Source organism: Pecten maximus, chromosome 19, assembly GCF_902652985.1.
Source record: "Pecten maximus chromosome 19, xPecMax1.1, whole genome shotgun sequence".
NCBI classification, from domain to species: Eukaryota; Metazoa; Mollusca; class Bivalvia; order Pectinida; family Pectinidae; genus Pecten; species Pecten maximus.
The window spans coordinates 15,180,151-15,205,384 of record NC_047033.1 but is presented as its reverse complement, the minus strand read 5'-3'; the positions used below and the strand labels follow the sequence as shown (position 1 = coordinate 15,205,384).

Sequence of the window (25,234 nt, the reverse complement as noted above, 5' to 3'; positions counted from 1 at the left end):
ATCTTTGGACAGGGGAGATAACTTGACAAACATATTACTCCTCTGTGGGCAGGGGAGATAACTTAACAAACATCTGTGGACAGGGGAGATAACTTAATTAACAAACATATTACTCCTCTATGGACAGGGGAGGTAACTTTACCAACATATTACTCCTCTGTGGGCAGGGGAGATAACTTAACAAACATATTACTCCTCTGAGAACAGGGGAGATAACTTAACAAACATATTACTCCTCTATGGACAGGGGAGGTAACTTTACAAACATATTACTCCTCTGTGGGCAGGGGAGATAACTTAACAAACATATTACTCCTCTGAGAACAGGGGAGATAACTTAACAAACATATTACTCCTCTATGGACAGGGGAGGTAACTTTACAAACATATTACTCCTCTGTGGGCAGGGGAGATAACTTAACAAACATATTACTCCTCTGAGAACAGGGGAGATAACTTAACAAACATATTACTCCTCTGAGAACAGGGGAGGTAACTTAACAAACATATTACTCCTCTGTGGACAGGGGAGATAACTTAACAAACATATTACTCCTCTGAGAACAGGGGAGATAACTTAACAAACATATTACTCCTCTATGGACAGGGGAGGTAACTTTACCAACATAATGTTTCAATGAGGACAGGAAAAATATCTTTATACTTACTGCAACCGACTTCGTCATCCCAATCCGGACAGTCCATGTCGCGGTCACAGCGGAATCGTCGACTGATACAAAGGCCACTCTGACATTGAAACTGTGAGGCATCACACATACAGTTAGCTTCATCCGATAGATCACTGCAGTCTGGCACACCATCACAGAACTTCTCTATGTGTACACACATAAAGTTGGAGCATGTGAACAGACCTGGAGCACATGTCTTGTTAGCTGAAATCAAATCACAGCAATATATATTCTTTAAATTCAACACAGAAATGCCTGGAGATTTTTTCCAGGTGGTTCAAAGTTTTCCAGCTTTACAAGAAGTTTGAAAAAAACCTGGTAAGGATGCATTTTTGCAGAAATATGAAACAGATCACAGTTTCTCCTTTTCTTATATATTCAGTGTATGTTACTTAAGCATTGAACGGCTTTCAGTTGGCATTCATATTGACTATGAATGCCAACTGAAAGCCGTTCAAAGCTTATATTTACCATCTGCGATTTTTTATTTGTCGTGCGATTTTTTTTTTGAAATTTTTTAAATTCAAATTTCAGTTGGCAGTTCATAAGCTGGTGAACTCGCAACTGAATTGGTAGGGTTATATAGTGGCAGTGCCATACAATGGTAAATATATGTATATATTTTCCACAAATTTCTTGTTTCTTCAAATTTACGAAAAGGGGAACTTCTTGAATATTTCAGTACTGTAAATTTAAGAAAGAAATTTTTAAGTATCCCACTTTTCCATTCTCTGAACTCGAACATTTGAGCTCTTCCTTAGATTTGACAGCTGACATGTTAATACTTACTACAGACATCTGGGTGCTCGTCACTAGAATCCAGACAATCGTTAACATTGTTGCATCTCTTCTCTATAGATATACATGCCTTCTTATCATGACACATAAAGTCGGTCAATCCACAGGAAGAATTGGCTGCTGTAATTTTAAAGGTTAAACATGTAAATGGTACATCAAGGTCCAAGGTTAAAGCAGTCATACAACATCAAGGTCAACCGCTTAAACAGTAATACAATGTCAAGGTCGAAGTTAAAGCATGTATATGACATCAAGGTCAAAGGTTAAAACAGTAATACAACATCCAGGTCAAAGTTCAACACAATAATACAAGGTCAAAGGTTAAAACAGTAATCCAATATCTAGGTCAGCAGTTCACTTATTAATCCAATATCAACGTCAAAGTTCAACACAATAATACAACATCAAGTTCAAAGCTGACATAAGTATAAAGATTTAGAAATACAGTATTGTAACAGCTTTAAAGATGAAGTGAAATAGCTCCAATGGAGACATCAATTCCATATAGTGTCAAATACTTTTAGGTCAAAGAGTGTAATTTTGGAAGCTTATTAAATACAAGAATTGCCATATTCTTCATCCAGTCTAAAGGCTAATTCATTGCTGGGGCAATCGTTGGTGGCAACAACATTATAAACCAAGATCCCAGCAGTTTGGTAACATCAATGTTCAACAAATGTTCAATACAGTACCAATTTATGAAATCAGATTGTTTTTCTTCAAATTATTACCTTTAAAGTTTTAAGATAGGATTTGTGAGTTACCTCCCTTGTTTTTTTAATGTGTCATCAATAAGGTCATAAATTCTAAGTGAAATTTTTTTAGTATGAAAAAAGAGAGAAATTGTTTTTACTTACGTCCGCAGCGTCTGCCATCTGGTAGCAGAGAGAGATCATTGCCACATATACAATGAGCATGCCCATTGATTACTGTACAGTTGTTCTCACAGTCGTGATTATAACAGCGACTCATGGTACCTGAAATTCAGCAAATACAAATGTAGGAGCAAGGGAAAACAAGCACTAGTTATAACAAGCACTGTTACATAGGTCCACAAACAACCTCCGCAGTTGTAAATACTTAACCTACATACCAGATTTCATCAAAACCAGACAATATCTAAATTTCAACCAATCACAGGCCTCATTCCGGCGGACTGGTTAGATGATCGAGAAGGATGTTGGAAGAAATAAGAATAATAAGAAGAAACGCAGCAAAAACAATATGTCCCCAAACTTTGTTCTGGAAACATAACTAGGAAGGTTAATTATTACTACAATAAAGTTTCTACAACTGAAGTGTTCGATGGGATACCATTAGCTAACAGGCTGGAAGGCTAGCAACATGAAAGAGCCGAACAACCAATATGGGTGTAAATCAGAAGGGGGAGGGAATCGGAATAGCTACAGAAGGGTTTTAAAGGGGAGGGAGTCGGAAGGGCTACTAAGGGTGTGGTATCAGAGGGATGAATCAGAATGGACACCTTTGGAAAGGGAAACTTTATGCAAGAAGAAACAGGAGTTCTGATTTATTCACTCTACCTCCTGTTAGATTTTGAATCAAATGACAGGCAAGAGCTGATATGACACAGACACTTCAGAACAAACCCAGAAAACTACTGACAAGTGATTTCAGAATAAAGGTGTTAATTACAATTATTGGCATCCTCAGCCACCACAGTGATCCCCATCGGCTGGCGCTCAAGGTTACGTTTCATCCAGAACACACTGCTGCCATCATACTTGTTTGAACGCATCACAGCACGCTGAATCCAATCTGTCCAATATATATACTGTCCGTACACGGCCAGACTGAACGGGTGTTCAGGCATGGCGGACACCACCACCTAATGGAGCAACAAAGGTCAGGGTCAGTTTAGTTATTGAAAAAGAGCCAAACAACTCTTTATTTGTGACAATACTCTTTCTACATATTGAAGAAAATGTTTGAAAACTGCAATATTTTTTGTAAGATTAATTCTGATAATGGTAGACACCGATATTTTTTTTAAGATTAATTCTGATAATGGTAGACACCGTAACTGTTTGATTTACTGCCTACTACGTCAATAAACTTATTCATTTTATAAGAATTACGAAATCCTGTCAATTATAGTTCAGTTTATAAGAATTGCGAAATCCTGTTAATTATATTAACTTTATTAACTTTACAACCATCACTCTTATTGCCTGTGATGGAAGCAAGGATATGAGAACTCTTACTGTGGAAGGAAACCAGAGGACCTCAATAAAACTAATGTGGTCAGACACGAGACGTGACCCCATACCATTTAATTTCAATTTCAAACAATTTTATTGACATTGATAAAGTCAATCGGATTAGACATCAGACATAGCCTATCTAAGTCTTCCCCATACTTTTTTCTCTCATTAAACTGGAGAATCAAACCTTAGTAACCGTGGTAAAAGGCGATTGTGTTAACCACTGCACGATCCAACCACTCAGTGGTTTATCATACCACTTTTCAACTGACCTTTCTGTTTTTGCCGTCGAAGTCACATCTCTCAATTTTGTCCAGCCTTGCATCTGACCAGTACAATTGTTGTTCCATGTGGTCGATGGTCAGCCCGTTTGGTGTCCAGATCTCCTCCGTGATAATCGACTCAGGCTTGTAACCGTTGAGGAAGGAACGCTGGATTTTTGGTTGCTCGTCATGCCAGTTTGTCCAAAACATACGACTGGAACAACAAAGCAATGTTTTCCATGATTTCGATAATTTTCAATGCAAGGACTAAACTATAGCTTGATTCCCTGTGGATTCATACCAGTACCATGTCACCAACATAAATGTCCAACAATGATGATTAAAAAGTACTCCTTGGTCTGACTGACCAATCAGACGACCGATCAAAAAGAGTAAAATACTCTCATGCACCATCACTCATACACAAACACTCAAATGTTGAAATCTGCCCTATGGTTTTCAAGAAACATGTCGAAAACCTTGTCGGCAGAAGAAAGTGGAAGAAATCGGAATAAGAAATGGAGCAAAAGCAATATATTCCCAAACTTTGTTTGGAGGACCTTATTAACACCAAAATCTTTTTTAAATAAAGGTACCTATGATTTAAATTTATGAATAATAATGAAATACATACTCGGAGCAGCTATCGACAGCGATAGCCCGGGGATGATCAAATACACCCAGTTGTATAATCTTTTCCACGGTCGTGTTGTGTTGAGGCTCATCCTTGTCAGAGATGTGGGCACGGCTGATCGATGAGTTGGTGTAGCTGGTCCAGTATAGGTAATTCTCGAAACCATCATATGCCAAACCCTCAACCGAACCAACTCCTATAAACATATAGGTCATAGTGTCATAGGTCAAACACTGGGTCAGAAGATACAAGGTCATATGGTCATAAGTCAAGCACTGGGTCAGAAGATATAGGGTCGTATGGTCATCATAAGGTCAACCACAGTGGTGAGGCAGTGTATACAGCTTTGTAGCTACAGTTATAGATTCTAAGGATGAATCCAAAGAATTTTAAATCTTCTCAAAACTAAGACACAAAGACAAATTGCAAAATTGACAAAATTTCTAATTCTCAATATTTGCCTCACAATAATTTTATGTACTTATACATCATTATATCACAGCAACATAGCCATCTCAAAGTGGTTCACAAATTATCATCCATGACTAATGGACCTTTAGTGACCAGCCAATGTCTTTCTCAACTCACTGGGGATCATACAGCTGGAGCTGTCATTTGGCACTTACAGCTTACACCTAATATTTTAAGTACTTCCCTGTATCATACTGATCTACAGCTGAGTTGACTGGAACACAACACCTTAAAGTTTCTTGTTCAAGTATGCGACACAGAAAAAGGGACCCGGCCACATAGCCATATATTCTACCACAAGACCGTTCCCTCTCAGGGTAAAGTAACAATTAACCTAGTCGCAAATTTTCAGTAGTTTTTGCCAAATAAAAAAACAATAAACAAAAAAGTGGGAGATTCTCAATTTCTCTAAATCCTAGGGTTCTATACCAATGACTGAAGAGGAAAGTTGGGTAAACGAGCTTGTAACTAAAACATTGTCTCTATTACACAATGACTGGTCATTCACAGACTTACCTTCCACTACAACGTAGAAATCTGAGCTATTGAAGTGTATGTACTGTATGTCTCCGCGTTGGATGTCACTAAAGAATATACGCTTTGATTTGTAGTCTGTGGCCAGGCCTATGACATTACGGAGGTGATCCGAGTTGGTAATCGTCTTCATTGGAAGGTTTGGATTGTGTTCATCAAGACTGATACTGACGATATCCGTGACCTTGGAGAAGAGCAGGAACGAGTCATGACCTTGAAAATATAAAGGGTATTTATCAATTATCTACAGTATAACAAATAACATATAAACATGTCTGGACGCAGTTGTTCAAAAAGTGATTAGGCTAATCGTAGTTTAACAACAGTTTTGAAATCCATAATAAAGTCTTTTCTGGTGAAACTATCTTGACAAAATTTTATAAAACTCTACAGCACCTTTTGCTCTCTTCCTCTACCTATTATAAGGTATATAATTATATACACACAGGTTTAGAAGCAAATGAGAAATAAGATTTTCACTAATCAAGTGATTAAGCTGATCACATTTAAATTGAACAACTAAAAGCTTCTAGTTTAAACTATAACTAAACAAAATACAATATTTGAATTACAAATTATTGTCTTGTTTTGAGAGTGGTCTGATAGTGTTGTCTACGGATGACATACTAAACGAGCTGGACGGGTACTACTCTATCCCAGACAACGCTATCAGACCATAGTGCCCTCAAAAGAAGGAAAAACTTTTTTAGCACATCACTGGTACATTATACTTTGCTAATTTCAATATGATTCAAATAAATATTTCGCCACCGGAGTCAACTGTGTCCAGTACAATAACATTGATGTCACAATAGATTCATTTTCAATCTGACAACTTATTTGATAGTGCCAGATGGAGTGGTGACTATTGCATGCAGAGTGCCCATGTGTGTAGCCAACAGGAAATCAGTATTCGGTCATGTGATGTATAAAGAAAAGTCACTGTATATCTAAAGAAATTGCTCACCAGCTCCTTCATTTTCGTACAAATGAAACTTTTTATTTATACACATACATTGTATGGCTTTATCATCTCAGGGATAATTCAATAATGCTATTGTTGATGTTTTGTCCCCCCCCCCCCCCCCCCCCCCCCCCCCTTTTTTTTTTGAAAAGTGATCAATTCTATAAACAAAATTCCTACAGATTTAAATTGTCAAACTAACCCAAAAGTTATTTATATATACTGGCTACTTGTCAATGGAAAAATTTTAGCTTTCTGCCTTTTGAAGCCCCTAAAGTAGTTGATATGAACTGGCTACTTGCCTTTTGAAGCCCCTAAAGTAGTTGACCTGCCTGTTGAAGCCCCAACAGTAGTTTATATGTACTGATTACTTGCCTTTTGAAGCCCCAACAGTAGTTTTACTCACCTTCACAAGTCTTGCCATCACTGCCCACCTTCCCGTAGGAACAGTTACATGACACGACATTGTCACCGACATGGAAGCAGAACTCCTGACACCCACCGTTATTTACACGACAAGGGTTTTCACCTAAAACACAATCAAACATAAGAATTCAGGGAAGATATTCAAGGCCTTAAATTACCATATTCATCCTCAAATAACCCCCACCCCTTGTGTTGAATTTGAGCACTATATCTATCCTCAAATGAGCCGTCTGTCCTAGTGTTAAAGTTTAGCACCATCTTTACCCTCAAATAAACCCCCTCCTCTAGTGTTAAAGTTAAGTACAGTATTTATCCTCAAATAAGGCCCTCCCCTAGTGTAAATGTTAAGTACAGTATTTATCCTTAAATAAGGCCCTCCCCTAGTGTAAAAGTTTAGTACAGTATTTATCCTCAAATAAGCCCCATCCCCTAGTGTAAAAGTTTAGTACCATCTTTATCCTCAAATAAGGCCCCTCCTCTAGTGTAAATGTTAAGTACAGTATTTATCCTCAAATAAGGCCCATCCTCCTTTAGTGTTAAAGTTAAGTACAGTATTTATCCTCAAATAAGCCCCATCCTCCTTAGTGTTAAAGTTAAGTACAGTATTTATCCTCAAATAAGCCCCTCCCCTAGTGTAAAGGTTTAGTACAGTATTTATCCTCAAATAAGCCCCCTCCCCTAGTGTTAAAGTTAAGTACAGTATTTATCCTCAAATAAGCCCCCTCCTCTAGTGTAAATGTTGAGTACAGTATTTACCCTCAAATAAGCCCTCTCCTCTAGTGTAAAAGTTAAGTACAGTATTTACCCTCAAATAAGCCCTCTCCTCTAGTGTAAAAGTTAAGTACAGTATTTACCCTCAAATAAGCCTACTCTCTAGTGTTAAAGTTAAGTACAGTATTTACCCTCAAATAAGCCCTCTCCTCTAGTGTAAAAGTTAAGTACAGTATTTACCCTCAAATAAGCCCTCTCCTCTAGTGTAAAAGTTAAGTACAGTATTTACCCTCAAATAAGCCTACTCTCTAGTGTAAATGTTGAGTACAGTATTTACTCTCAAATAAGCCCTCTCCTCTAGTGTAAATGTTGAGTACCGTATTTACCCTCAAATAAGCCTACTCTCTAGAGCATAAGTTTAGTACCAAATTATAGTCCTCAAATCATCCCCTCCCACAGTGTAAAAAATTATCATTAAAGTTTAGGGAGGGTTTATTTGTGAACCAATTGTGGCTTACTATTTCAAAATTGATGATTCTGCCAAAATGTGTGTTTCACCTGTAAGTCACCCTGCGTATAAAGTGTTATCATCAAGGCTTTTTCTGGAGTAATAACTTTCCTCTATATAACATCATCTTGTTTTAAACAGAGCTCTATTTGTCAATCAAAAATCTAGCACTGGCTTGCATAATTTACCAAGAAATAAAAATTACCCGGATATACAGCATCATAAGAATAGCTTAATTGTGTTTACAAAATGGCTTCCAAGTTGTTTCAAAAAAAATCTCCATGTTGCCTTTTCAATCTTCTTGCAGCAGTGTGTTATATCATGTGTGCCATTTTTATGGTAATTGGCTTTATGAACACATGACCAGTTACTATGGTTACCTTGTTGTCGCTGTGTGTCGTAAGCCTTGATGTCCTGCATGTCGGGTCCAAGATTTGTCTTTACTTCCTCTACAACTGAACCGTCTGTTTTCCTGGCTCGCTTGATTTTTCCAATGACATCTCTATTTACCAAGTACATTATGTAAATTAGTTCCAACATCTCAGCATCAACAATAGAGGAAATTTACAAATTACACATATTAAGGACAACTGCTATTCTTGCATGTCTACATACTGTTCCTGCTGGACAATGAGGATACTTTATGAAACACTCTCCAATAACAAATTGTTATTGTTATTTTGTTTTTAAAAACATCATTTCAACTGTCTGTATCTATCCCATTCATATCAGATAGGGTGATAAAAACAGAGATATCTAACCCTCAGTGTGAACTGTTTCAGGTCAAGATGATTACCGACTGCCCAATTAAATCTTTGATTAAATAAGAAGGTGAATTTATTGCAGTATCCAAACTTTAATTGATTTTAACAGGAGGGTTGGTTCATGACAGAATCCAAACTTTAGTTGATTTTAACAAGAGGGTAAGTTGACTAAATAAGAGGGTGAATTTTTTGTAGTACTTAATTAAACTCTGACTTAAATAAGAGGGTTTGTTCATTACAGTATCAAAAATTGATTTCAATAAGAGAGTTTGTTCACTGCAGTACTCAATTCAGCTTTGATTAAATAAGAGGGTGGGTTTAAAATAGTACTTAATTCAGCTTTGACTTAAATAAGGAAAAATTTGAAGACGATATCCGAGTTATAATCACTACATAACACTAACCCTTCGAGCCAATAGACATGATCCTTAAACACAGTGAGAGCCACACAGCTGTCGATAAGATCTGGACCGACGATGAGCGTCCTCTTGCCCGTGGTTATTTCCAGAGACTCGAGTCTGTTGAGGTTGTTATCACACCAGTACAAGGTGTTGGTTACGTAATCGATGGCCAGTCCAAAGGGAGCCGTTATGTTAGTGTCTACCAGAACTTTACGCATCGTTCCGTCTAATCGTGCCTGTTCTATCTTTGGTTGGATTCCTGTGTCTGACCAGAACAGAAGCCTACAAAAAGATACTTCAAGTTTCAAGCACATCCCAGAATCTTCAGTGATTTATGCTGATACATTAAGTCAATACTTTTGGTTTGGTTTATTATTATTGAACGTCATATCAACAGCTAAGTCTATTTAACGACGGCCTCCCGTGCATGTGCAGGACACCCCCACACAGTCACATTATACTGACAATGGCCTAACCAGTCATCCCACTCCTAATACGCTGAGCGCTAAGCAGGAGTAGCAACTACCGTTTTAAAGACTTTGGTGTGTCTCGGCTTGGGGACAGAACTCGAAAGCCTTCCTCACAGGTGCGAACGCTCAACTAAAGGCTAAAAACGAAGCTTTGTTAAGGGAGACATTAGGAAGAAAAAAATTGTTGAGAAAGAAGAGAAAAGATAAAATCCCAAATTTAGTCTCCTCTTCTGATCATGCAATTGTGGCAGCACTGGTACAATTCTTCTACCCTACCTGCAGGGCCGACAAGTCAATACAGCAAGCATAACAATATACGCCTGTCAAAGTATATACTATGTGAACTATCTTACAATGAAGCAAGATGTGCATCACCTCGTTAATGAAAATACATGGCATGCTTTGACTCTTATATTTCACTACAAAGTCAATGTTTAATTTTCTAAAAGTATGATAATGAAAGCGATCAGGACTTAGCCTACAACTCATTAAACATAATGCTATTATGATTTTATAAAGCCTACCAAGTTTAAAAGAAATCAATGGAAAACTGTTATAGAGATCTCCAGTTAAAATTCAATTACTAAAAATACGAAGACATCATAGCTCTTAAAGTGGGTTTAAATTCAGAGTAAGTATTTAAAATATAAGTCAAAGTTCAAGGTCAAGGTCAGCAGATCTGCAAAAGTTGTATCAATGGAAAGATCTTGTCACAATCAACACACATGTCAAATACCTAAGCTTTATCCTCATTAGTATTGACACTGTTTTATAACAGTCTAGCTGTCTACGGATGTCACTAACACTGTTTTATAACAGTCTAGCTGTCTACGGATGTCACTGACACTGTTTTATAACAGTCTAGCTGTCTACGGATGTCACTGACACTGTATTATAACAGTCTAGCTGTCTACGGATGTCACTGACACTGTATTATAACAGTCTAGCTGTCTACGGATGTCACTGACACTGTATTATAACAGTCTAGCTGTCTACGGATGTCACTGACACTGTTTTATAACAGTCTAGCTGTCTACGGATGTCACTGACACTGTTTTATAACAGTCTAGCTGTCTACGGATGTCACTGACACTGTTTTATAACAGTCTAGCTGTCTACGGATGTCACTATACACTGTTTTATAACAGTCTAGCTGTCTACGGATGTCACTCGACACGTTTTATAACAGTCTAGCTGTCTACGGATGTCACCTGACACTGTTTATAACAGTCTAGCTGTCTACGGATGTCACTCGACACTGTATTATAACAGTCTAGCTGTCTACGGATGTCACTGACACTGTTTATAACAGTCTAGCTGTCTACGGATGTCACCGACACTGTTTTATAACAGTCTAGCTGTCTACGGATGTCACTGACACTGTTTTATAACAGTCTAGCTGTCTACGGATGTCACTGACACTGTTTTATAACAGTCTAGCTGTCTACGGATGTCACTGACACTGTATTATAACAGTCTAGCTGTCTACGGATGTCACTGACACTGTTTTATAACAGTCTAGCTGTCTACGGATGTCACTGACACTGTTTTATAACAGTCTAGCTGTCTACGGATGTCACTGACACTGTATTATAACAGTCTAGCTGTCTACGGATGTCACTGACACTGTTTATAACAGTCTAGCTGTCTACGGATGTCACTGACACTGTATTATAACAGTCTAGCTGTCTACGGATGTCACCAGACACTGTTTTATAACAGTCTAGCTGTCTACGGATGTCACTGACACTGTTTTATAACAGTCTAGCTGTCTACGGATGTCACTGACACTGTATTATAACAGTCTAGCTGTCTACGGATGTCACTGACACTGTATTATAACAGTCTAGCTGTCTACGGATGTCACTGACACTGTATTATAACAGTCTAGCTGTCTACGGATGTCACTGACACTGTATTATAACAGTCTAGCTGTCTACGGATGTCACTGACACTGTTTTATAACAGTCTAGCTGTCTACGGATGTCACTGACACTGTTTTATAACAGTCTAGCTGTCTACGGATGTCACTGACACTGTTTTATAACAGTCTAGCTGTCTACGGATGTCACTGACACTGTATTATAACAGTCTAGCTGTCTACGGATGTCACTGACACTGTATTATAACAGTCTAGCTGTCTACGGATGTCACTGACACTGTATTATAACAGTCTAGCTGTCTACGGATGTCACTGACACTGTATTATAACAGTCTAGCTGTCTACGGATGTCACTGACACTGTATTATAACAGTCTAGCTGTCTACGGATGTCACTGACACTGTATTATAACAGTCTAGCTGTCTACGGATGTCACTGACACTGTATTATAACAGTCTAGCTGTCTACGGATGTCACTGACACTGTATTATAACAGTCTAGCTGTCTACGGATGTCACTGACACTGTATTATAACAGTCTAGCTGTCTACGGATGTCACCTGACACTGTATTATAACAGTCTAGCTGTCTACGGATGTCACCTGACACTGTATTATAACAGTCTAGCTGTCTACGGATGTCACCGACACTGTTTTATAACAGTCTAGCTGTCTACGGATGTCACTGACACTGTATTATAACAGTCTAGCTGTCTACGGATGTCACCGACACTGTATTATAACAGTCTAGCTGTCTACGGATGTCACTGACACTGTATTATAACAGTCTAGCTGTCTACGGATGTCACTGACACTGTATTATAACAGTCTAGCTGTCTACGGATGTCACTGACACTGTTTTATAACAGTCTAGCTGTCTACGGATGTCACTGACACTGTATTATAACAGTCTAGCTGTCTACGGATGTCACTGACACTGTATTATAACAGTCTAGCTGTCTACGGATGTCACTGACACTGTATTATAACAGTCTAGCTGTCTACGGATGTCACTGACACTGTATTATAACAGTCTAGCTGTCTACGGATGTCACTGACACTGTATTATAACAGTCTAGCTGTCTACGGATGTCACTGACACTGTATTATAACAGTCTAGCTGTCTACGGATGTCACTGACACTGTATTATAACAGTCTAGCTGTCTACGGATGTCACTGACACTGTATTATAACAGTCTAGCTGTCTACGGATGTCACTGACACTGTATTATAACAGTCTAGCTGTCTACGGATGTCACTGACACTGTATTATAACAGTCTAGCTGTCTACGGATGTCACCGACACTGTATTATAACAGTCTAGCTGTCTACGGATGTCACCGACACTGTATTATAACAGTCTAGCTGTCTACGGATGTCACTGACACTGTATTATAACAGTCTAGCTGTCTACGGATGTCACTGACACTGTATTATAACAGTCTAGCTGTCTACGGATGTCACTGACACTGTATTATAACAGTCTAGCTGTCTACGGATGTCACCGACACTGTTTATAACAGTCTAGCTGTCTACGGATGTCACCTGACACTGTATTATAACAGTCTAGCTGTCTACGGATGTCACTGACACTGTTTTATAACAGTCTAGCTGTCTACGGATGTCACTGACACTGTTTTATAACAGTCTAGCTGTCTACGGATGTCACTGACACTGTATTATAACAGTCTAGCTGTCTACGGATGTCACTGACACTGTATTATAACAGTCTAGCTGTCTACGGATGTCACTGACACTGTATTATAACAGTCTAGCTGTCTACGGATGTCACCGACACTGTTTTATAACAGTCTAGCTGTCTACGGATGTCAATGACACTGTTTTATAACAGTCTAGCTGTCTACGGATGTCAATGACACTGTATTATAACAGTCTAGCTGTCTACGGATGTCACTGACACTGTATTATAACAGTCTAGCTGTCTACGGATGTCACTGACACTGTATTATAACAGTCTAGCTGTCTACGGATGTCACTGACACTGTATTATAACAGTCTAGCTGTCTACGGATGTCACTGACACTGTATTATAACAGTCTAGCTGTCTACGGATGTCACTGACACTGTATTATAACAGTCTAGCTGTCTACGGATGTCACTGACACTGTATTATAACAGTCTAGCTGTCTACGGATGTCACTGACACTGTATTATAACAGTCTAGCTGTCTACGGATGTCACTGACACTGTTTTATAACAGTCTAGCTGTCTACGGATGTCACTGACACTGTATTATAACAGTCTAGCTGTCTACGGATGTCACCTGACACTGTATTATAACAGTCTAGCTGTCTACGGATGTCACTGACACTGTATTATAACAGTCTAGCTGTCTACGGATGTCACTGACACTGTATTATAACAGTCTAGCTGTCTACGGATGTCACTGACACTGTATTATAACAGTCTAGCTGTCTACGGATGTCACTGACACTGTTTTATAACAGTCTAGCTGTCTACGGATGTCACCGACACTGTATTATAACAGTCTAGCTGTCTACGGATGTCACCGACACTGTTTTATAACAGTCTAGCTGTCTACGGAGGTCACCGACACTGTTTTATAACAGTCTAGCTGTCTACGGATGTCAATGACACTGTATTATAACAGTCTAGCTGTCTACGGATGTCACTGACACTGTATTATAACAGTCTAGTTGTCTACGGATGTCACCGACACTGTTTTATAACAGTCTAGCTGTCTACGGATGTCAATGACACTGTATTATAACAGTCTAGCTGTCTACGGATGTCACTGACACTGTATTATAACAGTCTAGCTGTCTACGGATGTCACTGACACTGTTTTATAACAGTCTAGCTGTCTACGGATGTCACCGACACTGTTTTATAACAGTCTAGCTGTCTACGGATGTCACCGACACTGTTTTATAACAGTCTAGCTGTCTACGGATGTCACCGACACTGTTTTATAACAGTCTAGCTGTCTACTGATGTCACCGACACTGTATTATAACAGTCTAGCTGTCTACGGATGTCAATGACACTGTATTATAACAGTCTAGCTGTCTACGGATGTCACCGACACTGTATTATAACAGTCTAGCTGTCTACGGATGTCACCGACACTGTATTATAACAGTCTAGCTGTCTACGGATGTCACCGACACTGTATTATAACAGTCTAGCTGTCTACGGATGTCACCGACACTGTATTATAACAGTCTAGCTGTCTACGGATGTCACCGACACTGTATTATAACAGTCTAGCTGTCTACGGATGTCACTGACACTGTATTATAACAGTCTAGCTGTCTACGGATGTCACCGACACTGTATTATAACAGTCTAGCTGTCTACGGATGTCACTGACACTGTTTATAACAGTCTAGCTGTCTACGGATGTCACTGACACTGTATTATAACAGTCTAGCTGTCTACGGATGTCACTGACACTGTTTTATAACAGTCTAGCTGTCTACGGATGTCACTGACACTGTATTATAACAGTCTAGCTGTCTACGGATGTCACTGACACTGTATTATAACAGTCTAGCTGTCTACGGATGTCACTGACACTGTATTATAACAGTCTAGCTGTCTACGGATGTCACTGACACTGTATTATAACAGTCTAGCTGTCTACGGATGTCACTGATCACTGTATTATAACAGTCTAGCTGTCTACGGATGTCACTGACACTGTATTATAACAGTCTAGCTGTCTACGGATGTCACTGACACTGTTTATAACAGTCTAGCTGTCTACGGATGTCACTGACACTGTATTATAACAGTCTAGCTGTCTACGGATGTCACTGACACTGTATTATAACAGTCTAGCTGTCTACGGATGTCACTGACACTGTATTATAACAGTCTAGCTGTCTACGGATGTCACTGACACTGTATTATATAACAGTCTAGCTGTCTACGGATGTCACTGACACTGTTTTATAACAGTCTAGCTGTCTACGGATGTCACTGACACTGTATTATAACAGTCTAGCTGTCTACGGATGTCAATGACACTGTTTTATAACAGTCTAGCTGTCTACGGATGTCACTGACACTGTATTATAACAGTCTAGCTGTCTACGGATGTCACTGACACTGTATTATAACAGTCTAGCTGTCTACGGATGTCAATGACACTGTATTATAACAGTCTAGCTGTCTACGGATGTCAATGACACTGTTTTATAACAGTCTAGCTGTCTGCGGTTATCACTGACACTGTTTTATAACAGTCTAGCTGTATACGGATGTCACTGACACTGTATTATAACAGTCTAGCTGTCTACGGATGTCACTGACACTGTATTATAACAGTCTAGCTGTCTACGGATGTCACTGACACTGTTTTATAACAGTCTAGCTGTCTACGGATGTCAATGACACTGTTTTATAACAGTCTAGCTGTCTACGGATGTCACCGACACTGTTTTATAACAGTCTAGCTGTCTACGGATGTCACTGACACTGTTTTATAACAGTCTAGCTGTCTACGGATGTCAATGACACTGTTTTATAACAGTCTAGCTGTCTATGGATGTCACTGACACTGTATTATAACAGTCTAGCTGTCTACGGATGTCACTGACACTGTATTATAACAGTCTAGCTGTCTACGGATGTCAATGACACTGTATTATAACAGTCTAGCTGTCTACGGATGTCAATGACACTGTATTATAACAGTCTAGCTGTCTACGGATGTCACCGACACTGTATTATAACAGTCTAGCTGTCTACGGATGTCAATGACACTGTTTTATAACAGTCTAGCTGTCTACGGATGTCACCGACACTGTTTTATAACAGTCTAGCTGTCTACGGATGTCACCGACACTGTTTTATAACAGTCTAGCCGTCTACGGATGTCACCGACACTGTTTTATAACAGTCTAGCTGTCTACGGATGTCACCGACACTGTTTTATAACAGTCTAGCTGTCTACGGATGTCACTGACACTGTATTATAACAGTCTAGCTGTCTACGGATGTCACTGACACTGTATTATAACAGTCTAGCTGTCTACGGATGTCACTGACACTGTATTATAACAGTCTAGCTGTCTACGGATGTCACTGACACTGTATTATAAAAGTCTAGCTGTCTACGGATGTCACTGACACTGTATTATAACAGTCAAGCCGTCTACGGATGTCACTGACACTGTTTTATAACAGTCTAGCTGTCTACGGATGTCACTGACACTGTTTTATAACAGTCTAGCTGTCTACGGATGTCACTGACACTGTATTATAACAGTCTAGCTGTCTACGGATGTCACTGACACTGTATTATAACAGTCTAGCTGTCTACGGATGTCACCGACACTGTTTTATAACAGTCTAGTTGTCTACGGATGTCACCGACACTGTATTATAACAGTCTAGCTGTCTACGGATGTCAATGACACTGTTTTATAACAGTCTAGCTGTCTACGGATGTCACTGACACTGTTTTATAACAGTCTAGCTGTCTACGGATGTCACTGACACTGTATTATAACAGTCTAGCTGTCTACGGATGTCACTGACACTGTTTTATAACAGTCTAGCTGTCCACGGATGTCACTGACACTGTATTATAACAGTCTAGCTGTCTACGGATGTCACTGACACTGTATTATAACAGTCTAGCTGTCTACAGTGTCACTGACACTGTATTATAACAGTCTAGCTGTCTACGGATGTCACTGACACTGTTTTATAACAGTCTAGCTGTCTACGGATGTCACTGACACTGTTTTATAACAGTCTAGTTGTCTACGGATGTCACTGACACTGTTTTATAACAGTCTAGCTGTCTACGGATGTCACTGACACTGTATTATAACAGTCTAGCTGTCTACGGATGTCACTGACACTGTATTATAACAGTCTAGCTGTCTACGGATGTCACTGACACTGTATTATAACAGTCTAGCTGTCTACGGATGTCACTGACACTGTATTATAACAGTCTAGCTGTCTACAGGATGTCACTGACACTGTTTTATAACAGTCTAGCTGTCTACGGATGTCAATGAGACTCCCCTGGACTTGGCCAGGTAATAGTCAAATAAAAATTCTTTTCAGGGAATCATTACTCCAGATAATGATTATGATGCACATCAAGTGTAAAAGAAGATGGTCAAAAACTGTCAGGGGAGATATGCAGACAAACAAAAGTTTACACCGGATGAGCGATGCCATACCATAATACTTCTGTCAAATTCGATGGGCATATATATAGAGACCACTGAATATTAACTGAGGACAGAAAGAAACAAAGAAAAAAATACTTACCCTGCTACAGGATGTACAACAATGGTCCGAGGGTTGTTCATGTTACCATGAATGACAACAAAACGATGGTCAACATTGTTTAGTCGGACCACTTCAATCACATCAGAGCCAAAATCTGTCCAGTATACATTGTCTATAACAAAGAAATCCTCTCAGTAAGAATAAATTGACACTTAAACATTCACGGATAAGACCATTACGTCTCCAACTTGTTTGGGACTAACAGTTACATACAATTTACTTCTACATGTCCCACCACTTTCATAAGTTAATTTCCTGTTAAGATAGACTCACCTACTGATTTTCTACTGTATACAGGCCTTCTTATTATTTTCCTGACCCCTTCATAGGTTTTTTTTCTGTCCTAATGAAGTACTGAAAATTTTGTATTTAATCAACATTTGACCTTCATTTTCTTTGGTTTTATGTTTAGTAAGATACTGAATAAGCTTGTTAAAGCAGATACCTGATATCCAGTCCACAGCAATTCCCTGGATACCGCGGATTTCTTGATGGACAAGGGTATCCCGTTCGGTAAGATCTCGTTTGACACGAGATACCGAATTAGATTGAGCATCAACCCAGTAGATATGATCAGTAGCTAAAACAATATGAGTAAAAAATCAATATGTTAAAAGGTAAATGTTAAGATCATAAGGTTAATGCCACAGGTCATAATGTTAATGTTGTAGGTCATAAGGTTAATGTCACAGGTCATAAGGTTAATGTTGTAGGTCATAAGGTTAATGTTGTAGGTCAAAAGGTTAATGTTGTAGGTCATAAGGTTAATGTTGTAGGTCATAAGGTTAATGTCACAGGTCATAAGGTCAATGTCACAGGTCATAAGGTTAATGTTATAGGTCATAAGGTCAATGTCACAGGTCATAAGGTCAATGTCACAGGTCATAAGGTTAATGTCATAGATCATTAAGTTAATGTTACAAATCAATAGGTTAATGTTGTAGGTCATAAGGTCAATGTCATAGGTCATAAGGTCAATGTCACAGGTCATAAGGTAAATGTCACAGGTTATAAGGTTAATATCATAGGTAATAAGGTTAATGTCACAGGTCATATGGTTAATTATCACAGGTTATAAGGTTAATATCATAGGTTATCTGGTTAATGTTTTATCATAAGGTTAATATCATAGGTCATATGGTTAATGTCATAGGTCATAAGGTTAATATCATAGATCATATGGTTAATGTCATAGGTCATAAGGTTAATATCATTGGTCATATGGTTAATGTCATAGATCATATGGTTAATGTCATTTACATAATAAGTTAATTTTTCAGAATTTTACAGCTTTTACAGAAAGATTCAATCAATGTATTTGTCTCAAGCAAATCAAAATATCTTTAAAATGAAAGAAAAGAAATGAAATAAAATAATATTCACCTGCATTGAAGTCGATAGAGCTTGCCTTAGATATTTTAGAGATAAGTGGAAGAGCCTTAGTCACATTGTTGGTAAGGTTGAACGATATTCCATGGATTTCACTGCTTGACGAATACATCAGGAAAGAGTCGATACCTGTAGCCACAAATCAACATAGTTATGAGAATATGTGTAATGACTGTATGTAAAATACTTCAAAAGAGGGAATGAAGGGAATGAGAACATACTTGTACACTTGGTGCCATTCATGAGATATCCTGCTGTACATTTACAGACATGGGTTGTTTTTCCTGTTGGAAGACACAGCTGTGCACAGGTGTTATTGGAACAACCATTAGTATCTGAAACATGAGAAAAGTTAGATAAATGTTATTCTATTCTATAACATTGTAACCTTCCTTCATTTCTCTTATTGTTATCTTCCTATCTCTCATTATTTTCTCCATTTTTTTTTGTTCTTTTACCTTTCTTTTATTGCTACCATCCTTTTTTTTGGTACCTCCCTTTCATTATTACCTCCCATTCTCTCGTTATTACCTCCCTTTATCTCATTGTTACCTCCCTTTATATCATTGTTACCTCCCTTTATCTCATTGTTACCTCCCTTTATCTCATTGTTACCTCCCTTTATATCCTTGTTATCTCCCTTTATCTCGCTGTTATCTCCCTTTATCTCATTGTTACCTCCCTTTATCTCATTGTTACCTCCCTTTATCTCATTGTTACCTCCCTTTATCTCACTGTTATCTCCCTTTATCTCATTGTTATTTCCCTTTATCTCATTGTTACATCCCTTTATATCCTTGTTACCTCCCTTTATCTCACTGTTATCTCCCTTTATCTCATTGTTACCTCCCTTTATATCCTTGTTACCTCCCTTTATATCACTGTTATCTCCCTTTATGTCATTGTTACATCCCTTTATATCACTGTTATCTCCCTTTATCTCACTGTTACCTCCCTTTATCTCACTGTTATCTCCCTTTTATTGTTACCTACATTTCTCTCATTGTTATCTTCCTTTTATTGTAACCTACATTTCTCTCATTGTTATTTATCTCCCTTTCTTTCAATGTTGCCTTCCTTTGTTACCTCCATTTAACTAACGAATGCCTAAAAGAGTCAGTCTTGGTATAATGAGCCTACCTTCAGTGCGACTAGTGTTGTCAAACACCTTCAAAGCCGTCACTCCTGCTGTTTTGTCCCGGAGATCACGGTAATCGATTTGTAATTGTGTTCTATTAAATATCCTGAATGTGCCTATTTTACCAGACTTTAGTGCAACATAAAAGGTATTATCTTTGTGGATGGTAAAAGCCTGAAGCTGCTGTAATTTTCCATTTATGAGTGATCTTCGATTACTTCCGTCAATGTCGGACATGAACACCAGATTTCCTCCAAGTTCTATCCAATACAAACGCTTCTGTGCACCAGGGTCTACCTGTAAATCTGCAGAAACACAACAAACTTATAGCAATATACAAATACATGTAATGTATTTGACCTAATGACGCAGGGCGTGGGCAATTGACAGTGGGGGCACCCTTATTAAGATTAGTTATTCTGAAGTTTTATGAAACAGACTATACCTTATAGCAGAATACCCAAGGCTGTGGAAACGGTAAAATATTCAGTCATAAAAATATTCCAGATGAAGATATCTATTCATTATCATATATTAAGCTTAAACATCACTTGAATATTCCTGTAAACTTGTAAACCATGCCAGCTGATCTTTAGACCAGAGAACGTGTGTTCCACCATTTATGTCCAAATGTTTGTGTTCTTTTATAGACACAGGTGATTTCCCAGATCATATCAGACATCTTTTTCTTTGACCTAAAAAGTTATTTATCAACAAGAATAAAGTCTTTTACTTTATCTTCAAATAAAGATGGCAAGTTATTATTTGTATGTGTGTTTAGTTTCGGGTGGTCTTTGCACTGACATGTCATCTGTAGGAATAGACAAAATGTGGCGAAAACTTGTGTTCCAGTTACTTAATTTGCTGAAAAAAATTGAACACATAAAGTAACAAAATTTTCACATGAATTATTACTTTTGAACACCATTTTGACACTCAGTCAAAGATGTATTTCCTTGAAAAAGGTAGTGGCGCCCTTATTAGGTCAAATACGGTAGTTGGTAATATACACACATGTAGGAAAAACAACACTGTTAAAAGGACCAATCTTTTCCACTGGTAAGTAACCTAATACATTCTGGGGCAGATTGTCAGCATATTCATCCTTGTCATCCTTATCAGCATAAAAATTATGGAATTATAAAGTTTCATCAAAGACAGTGTGCTGGTTACAAAATCAGTATCTTAATTGGTACAAATTTATTTTCGACAAGACATTTCAAAGTTAGATGTCAATAAAGTCGTATTTCACTATAACAACATACTATTTAGTGAACTTCTTAAATGTAAGATGTCTGTGAAGATTTCAGTGTATTTAACAAGATATCCCTTAGTCTGATGTGAGTAAATATATGTTCACTATATATCATATCATGTCCTTAATGTCAGGTGTCAGTAAAGTCAGGTTTTACTGTTTATTACAGGATGTCAGTAAAGTCAGGTTTCACTGTATATTACAGGATGTCATTAAAGTCAGGTGTCAGTAAAGTCAGGTTTTACTGTATATTACAGGATGTCATTAAAGTCAGGTGTCAGTAAAGTCAGGTTTCACTGTATATTACAGGATGTCAGTAAAGTCAGGTTTCACTGTATATTACAGGATGTCATTAAAGTCAGGTGTCAGTAAAGTCAGGTTTTACTGTATATTACAGGATGTCATTAAAGTCAGGTGTCAGTAAAGTCAGGTTTTACTGTATATTACAGGATGTCATTAAAGTCAGGTTTTACTGTACAATGTATATTACAGGATGTCCTTAAAAGTCAGGTGTCAGTAAAGTCAGGTTCTACTGTATATTACAGGATGTCCTTAAAGTCAGGTTTTACTGTACAATGTATATTACAGGATGTCCATAAAAGTCAGGTGTCAGTAAAGTAAGGTTTTACTGTATATTACAGGATGTCCTTAAAGTCAGGTGTCCATAAAGTCAGGTTTTACTGTATATTACAGAGGTTTTACTGTATATTACAGGATGTCCTTGAAGTCATGTGTCAGTAAAGTCAGGTTTTACTGTATATTACAGGATGTCATTAAAGTCAGGTGTCCGTAAAGTCAGGCTTCACTGTATATTACAGGATGTCATTAAAGTCAGGTGTCAGTAAAGTCAGGTTTTACTGTATATTACAGGATGTCCTTAAAGTCAGGTGTCAGTAAAGTCAGGTTTTACTGTTTATTACAGGATGTCAGTAAAATCAGGTGTCAGTAAAGTAAGGTTTTACTGTTTATTACAAGATGTCAATAAAGTCAAGTTTTACTGTATATTACAGGATGTCATTAAAGTCAGGTGTCAGTAAAGACAGGTTTCACTGTATATTACAGGATGTCAGTAAAGTCAGGTATCAGTAAAGTCAGGTTTTACTGTATATTACAGGATGTCATTAAAGTCAGGTGTCTGTAAAGACAGGTTTCACTGTATATCACAAGATGTCAGTAAAATCAGGTCTCAGTAAAGTCAGGTTTTACTGTATATTACAGGATGTCATTAAAGTCAGGTTTTACTGTATATTACAGGATGTCATTAAAGTCAGGTGTCAGTAAAGTCAGGTTTTACTGTATATTACAGGATGTCCTTGAAGTCATGTGTCAGTAAAGTCAGGTTTTACTGTATATTACAGGATGTCCTTAAAGTCAGGTGTCAGTAAAGTCAGGTTTCACTGTATATCACAAGATGTCAGTAAAATCAGGTATCAGTAAAGTCAGGTTTATCTGTATATTACAGGATGTCATTAAAGTCAGGTGTCAGTAAAGTCAGGTTTTACTGTATATTACAGGATGTCAGTAAAATCAGGTATCAGTAAAGTCAGGTTTATCTGTATATTACAGGATGTCATTAAAGTCAGGTGTCAGTAAAGTCAGGTTTTACTGTATATTACAGGATGTCCTTAAAGTCAGGTGTCAGTAAAGTCAGGTTTTACTGTATATTACAGGATGTCAGTAAAATCAGGTATCAGTAAAGTCAGGTTTATCTGTATATTACATGCAGGATATGTCATTAAATTCTGACAATGTTACAATGTACTGCAACTGTTATGACGACTTACTGACTGACTTTGTAAGGTTTTTTATCAGGATCCTGCTATCTGTACCATCCATTCTCGACCTACAGATAATATTGGAGCCAGATCCAATGGTCTGGTCAGCCCAGAACAGCAACCTGAAAACAACAATTACATGTGATTATATGTCCCGCCTGTCAAGCTTTTGTCTGTTTTCAGCAAACATTTAAGCAAACTCCAAAATTGACTAAAATTTGAGTACTCTTTCAAAAACAACTAAATAAACCTTCACTTGATAGTATGGAAACAACATGTATACATTACAGACACGTGTTAATATTGATGCATCGCAAACAAAGATCAAATTTAGCAAAATCACTTTAAATTCTCAAAAATCACCTAAATATGTCATTTTTACCCCAATAATCAATCTTTCTTAAATGTGAAAAGAAAATAATCTACTTTATCATAGCATTTCAATCAATTTAGCTATAAACTAATTTGTAAATCAAGTGGAAAAGTAACACCAGATACTCGCTTCGTGAAAGGTGATTAAAAAAAAAAAATTTAACACAGACAGGACAGAAATCAGACACAGCCTACAGCAATAAATATTAGTTAAAACAGTCAAATTTACTCTTAACAAATTTCTGGGAGTTAAAACAGTCAAATTTACTCCTAACAAATTTCTGAGGACCATGATACACTTTTCAAAATATGCTTTTTTGATTCTTTATATAGTGAAGCTCTACCAGCAGGTGGTAATATAATCGAAAACAAAATTGTAGTGGTAATCTTATTGTAGTGGTAATCTTATTATAGTGGTAATCTTATTGTAATGGTAATCTTATTATAGTGGTAATCTTATTGTAATGGTAATCTTATTGTAATGGTAATCCTATTGTAGTGGTGATCTTATTATAGTGGTAATGTTATTGTAATGGTAATCTTATTGTAGTGGTAATCTTATTGTAATGGTAATCTTATTGTAATGGTAATCTTATTGTAATGGTAATCTTATTGTAGTGGTAATCTTATTGTAATGGTAATCTTATTGTAGTGGTAATCTTATTGTAGTGGTAATCTTATTGTAATGGTAATCCTATTGTAGTGGTGATCTTATTGTAGTGGTAATCTTATTGTAATGGTAATCTTATTGTAGTGGTAATCTTATTGTAGTGGTAATCTTATTGTAGTGGTAATCTTATTGTAGTGGTAATCTTATTGTAATGGTAATCTTATTGTAGTGGTAATCTTATTATAGTGGTAATCCTATTGTAATGGTAATGTTATTGTAGTGGTAATCTTATTATAGTGGTAATCTTATTGTAGTGGTAATCTTATTGTAATGGTGATCTTATTGTAATGGTAATCCTATTGTAGTGGTAATCTTATTGTAGTGGTAATCCTATTGTAGTGGTAATCTTATTGTAATGGTGATCTTATTGTAATGGTAATCCTATTGTAGTGGTAATCTTATTGTAGTGGTAATCCTATTGTAATGGTAATCTTATTGTAGTGGTAATCTTATTATAGTGGTAATCCTATTGTAATGGTAATCTTATTGGTAATGTTATTGTAGTGGTAATCTTATTGTAATGGTAATCTTATTGTTATGGTAATCTTATTGTAATGGTAATCTTATTGTAGTGGTGATCTTATTGTAGTGGTAATCTT

The 25,234-nt window shown here is 37.4% G+C and overlaps 1 protein-coding gene across 1 annotated transcript in view; it reads right to left on the bottom strand.

Moving 5' to 3' along the window:
- The window catches only part of LOC117317934 (prolow-density lipoprotein receptor-related protein 1-like), a 228,137-nt gene that overhangs the window by 56,914 nt on the left and 145,989 nt on the right, over window positions 1-25,234 (bottom strand). The window contains exons 28-43 of the mRNA XM_033872903.1: window positions 23,603-23,715; window positions 20,566-20,868; window positions 19,647-19,760; window positions 19,420-19,554; window positions 18,482-18,616; window positions 18,016-18,148; window positions 9,389-9,667; window positions 8,601-8,722; window positions 6,982-7,104; window positions 5,594-5,824; window positions 4,607-4,802; window positions 3,982-4,186; window positions 3,141-3,333; window positions 2,345-2,464; window positions 1,479-1,607; window positions 669-893 (exon numbers count right to left, since the gene is read on the bottom strand). Coding sequence (XP_033728794.1) covers window positions 669-893; window positions 1,479-1,607; window positions 2,345-2,464; window positions 3,141-3,333; window positions 3,982-4,186; window positions 4,607-4,802; window positions 5,594-5,824; window positions 6,982-7,104; window positions 8,601-8,722; window positions 9,389-9,667; window positions 18,016-18,148; window positions 18,482-18,616; window positions 19,420-19,554; window positions 19,647-19,760; window positions 20,566-20,868; window positions 23,603-23,715 — 2,756 coding nt within the window. The remainder of the gene's footprint in view (window positions 1-668; window positions 894-1,478; window positions 1,608-2,344; window positions 2,465-3,140; window positions 3,334-3,981; window positions 4,187-4,606; window positions 4,803-5,593; window positions 5,825-6,981; window positions 7,105-8,600; window positions 8,723-9,388; window positions 9,668-18,015; window positions 18,149-18,481; window positions 18,617-19,419; window positions 19,555-19,646; window positions 19,761-20,565; window positions 20,869-23,602; window positions 23,716-25,234) is intronic.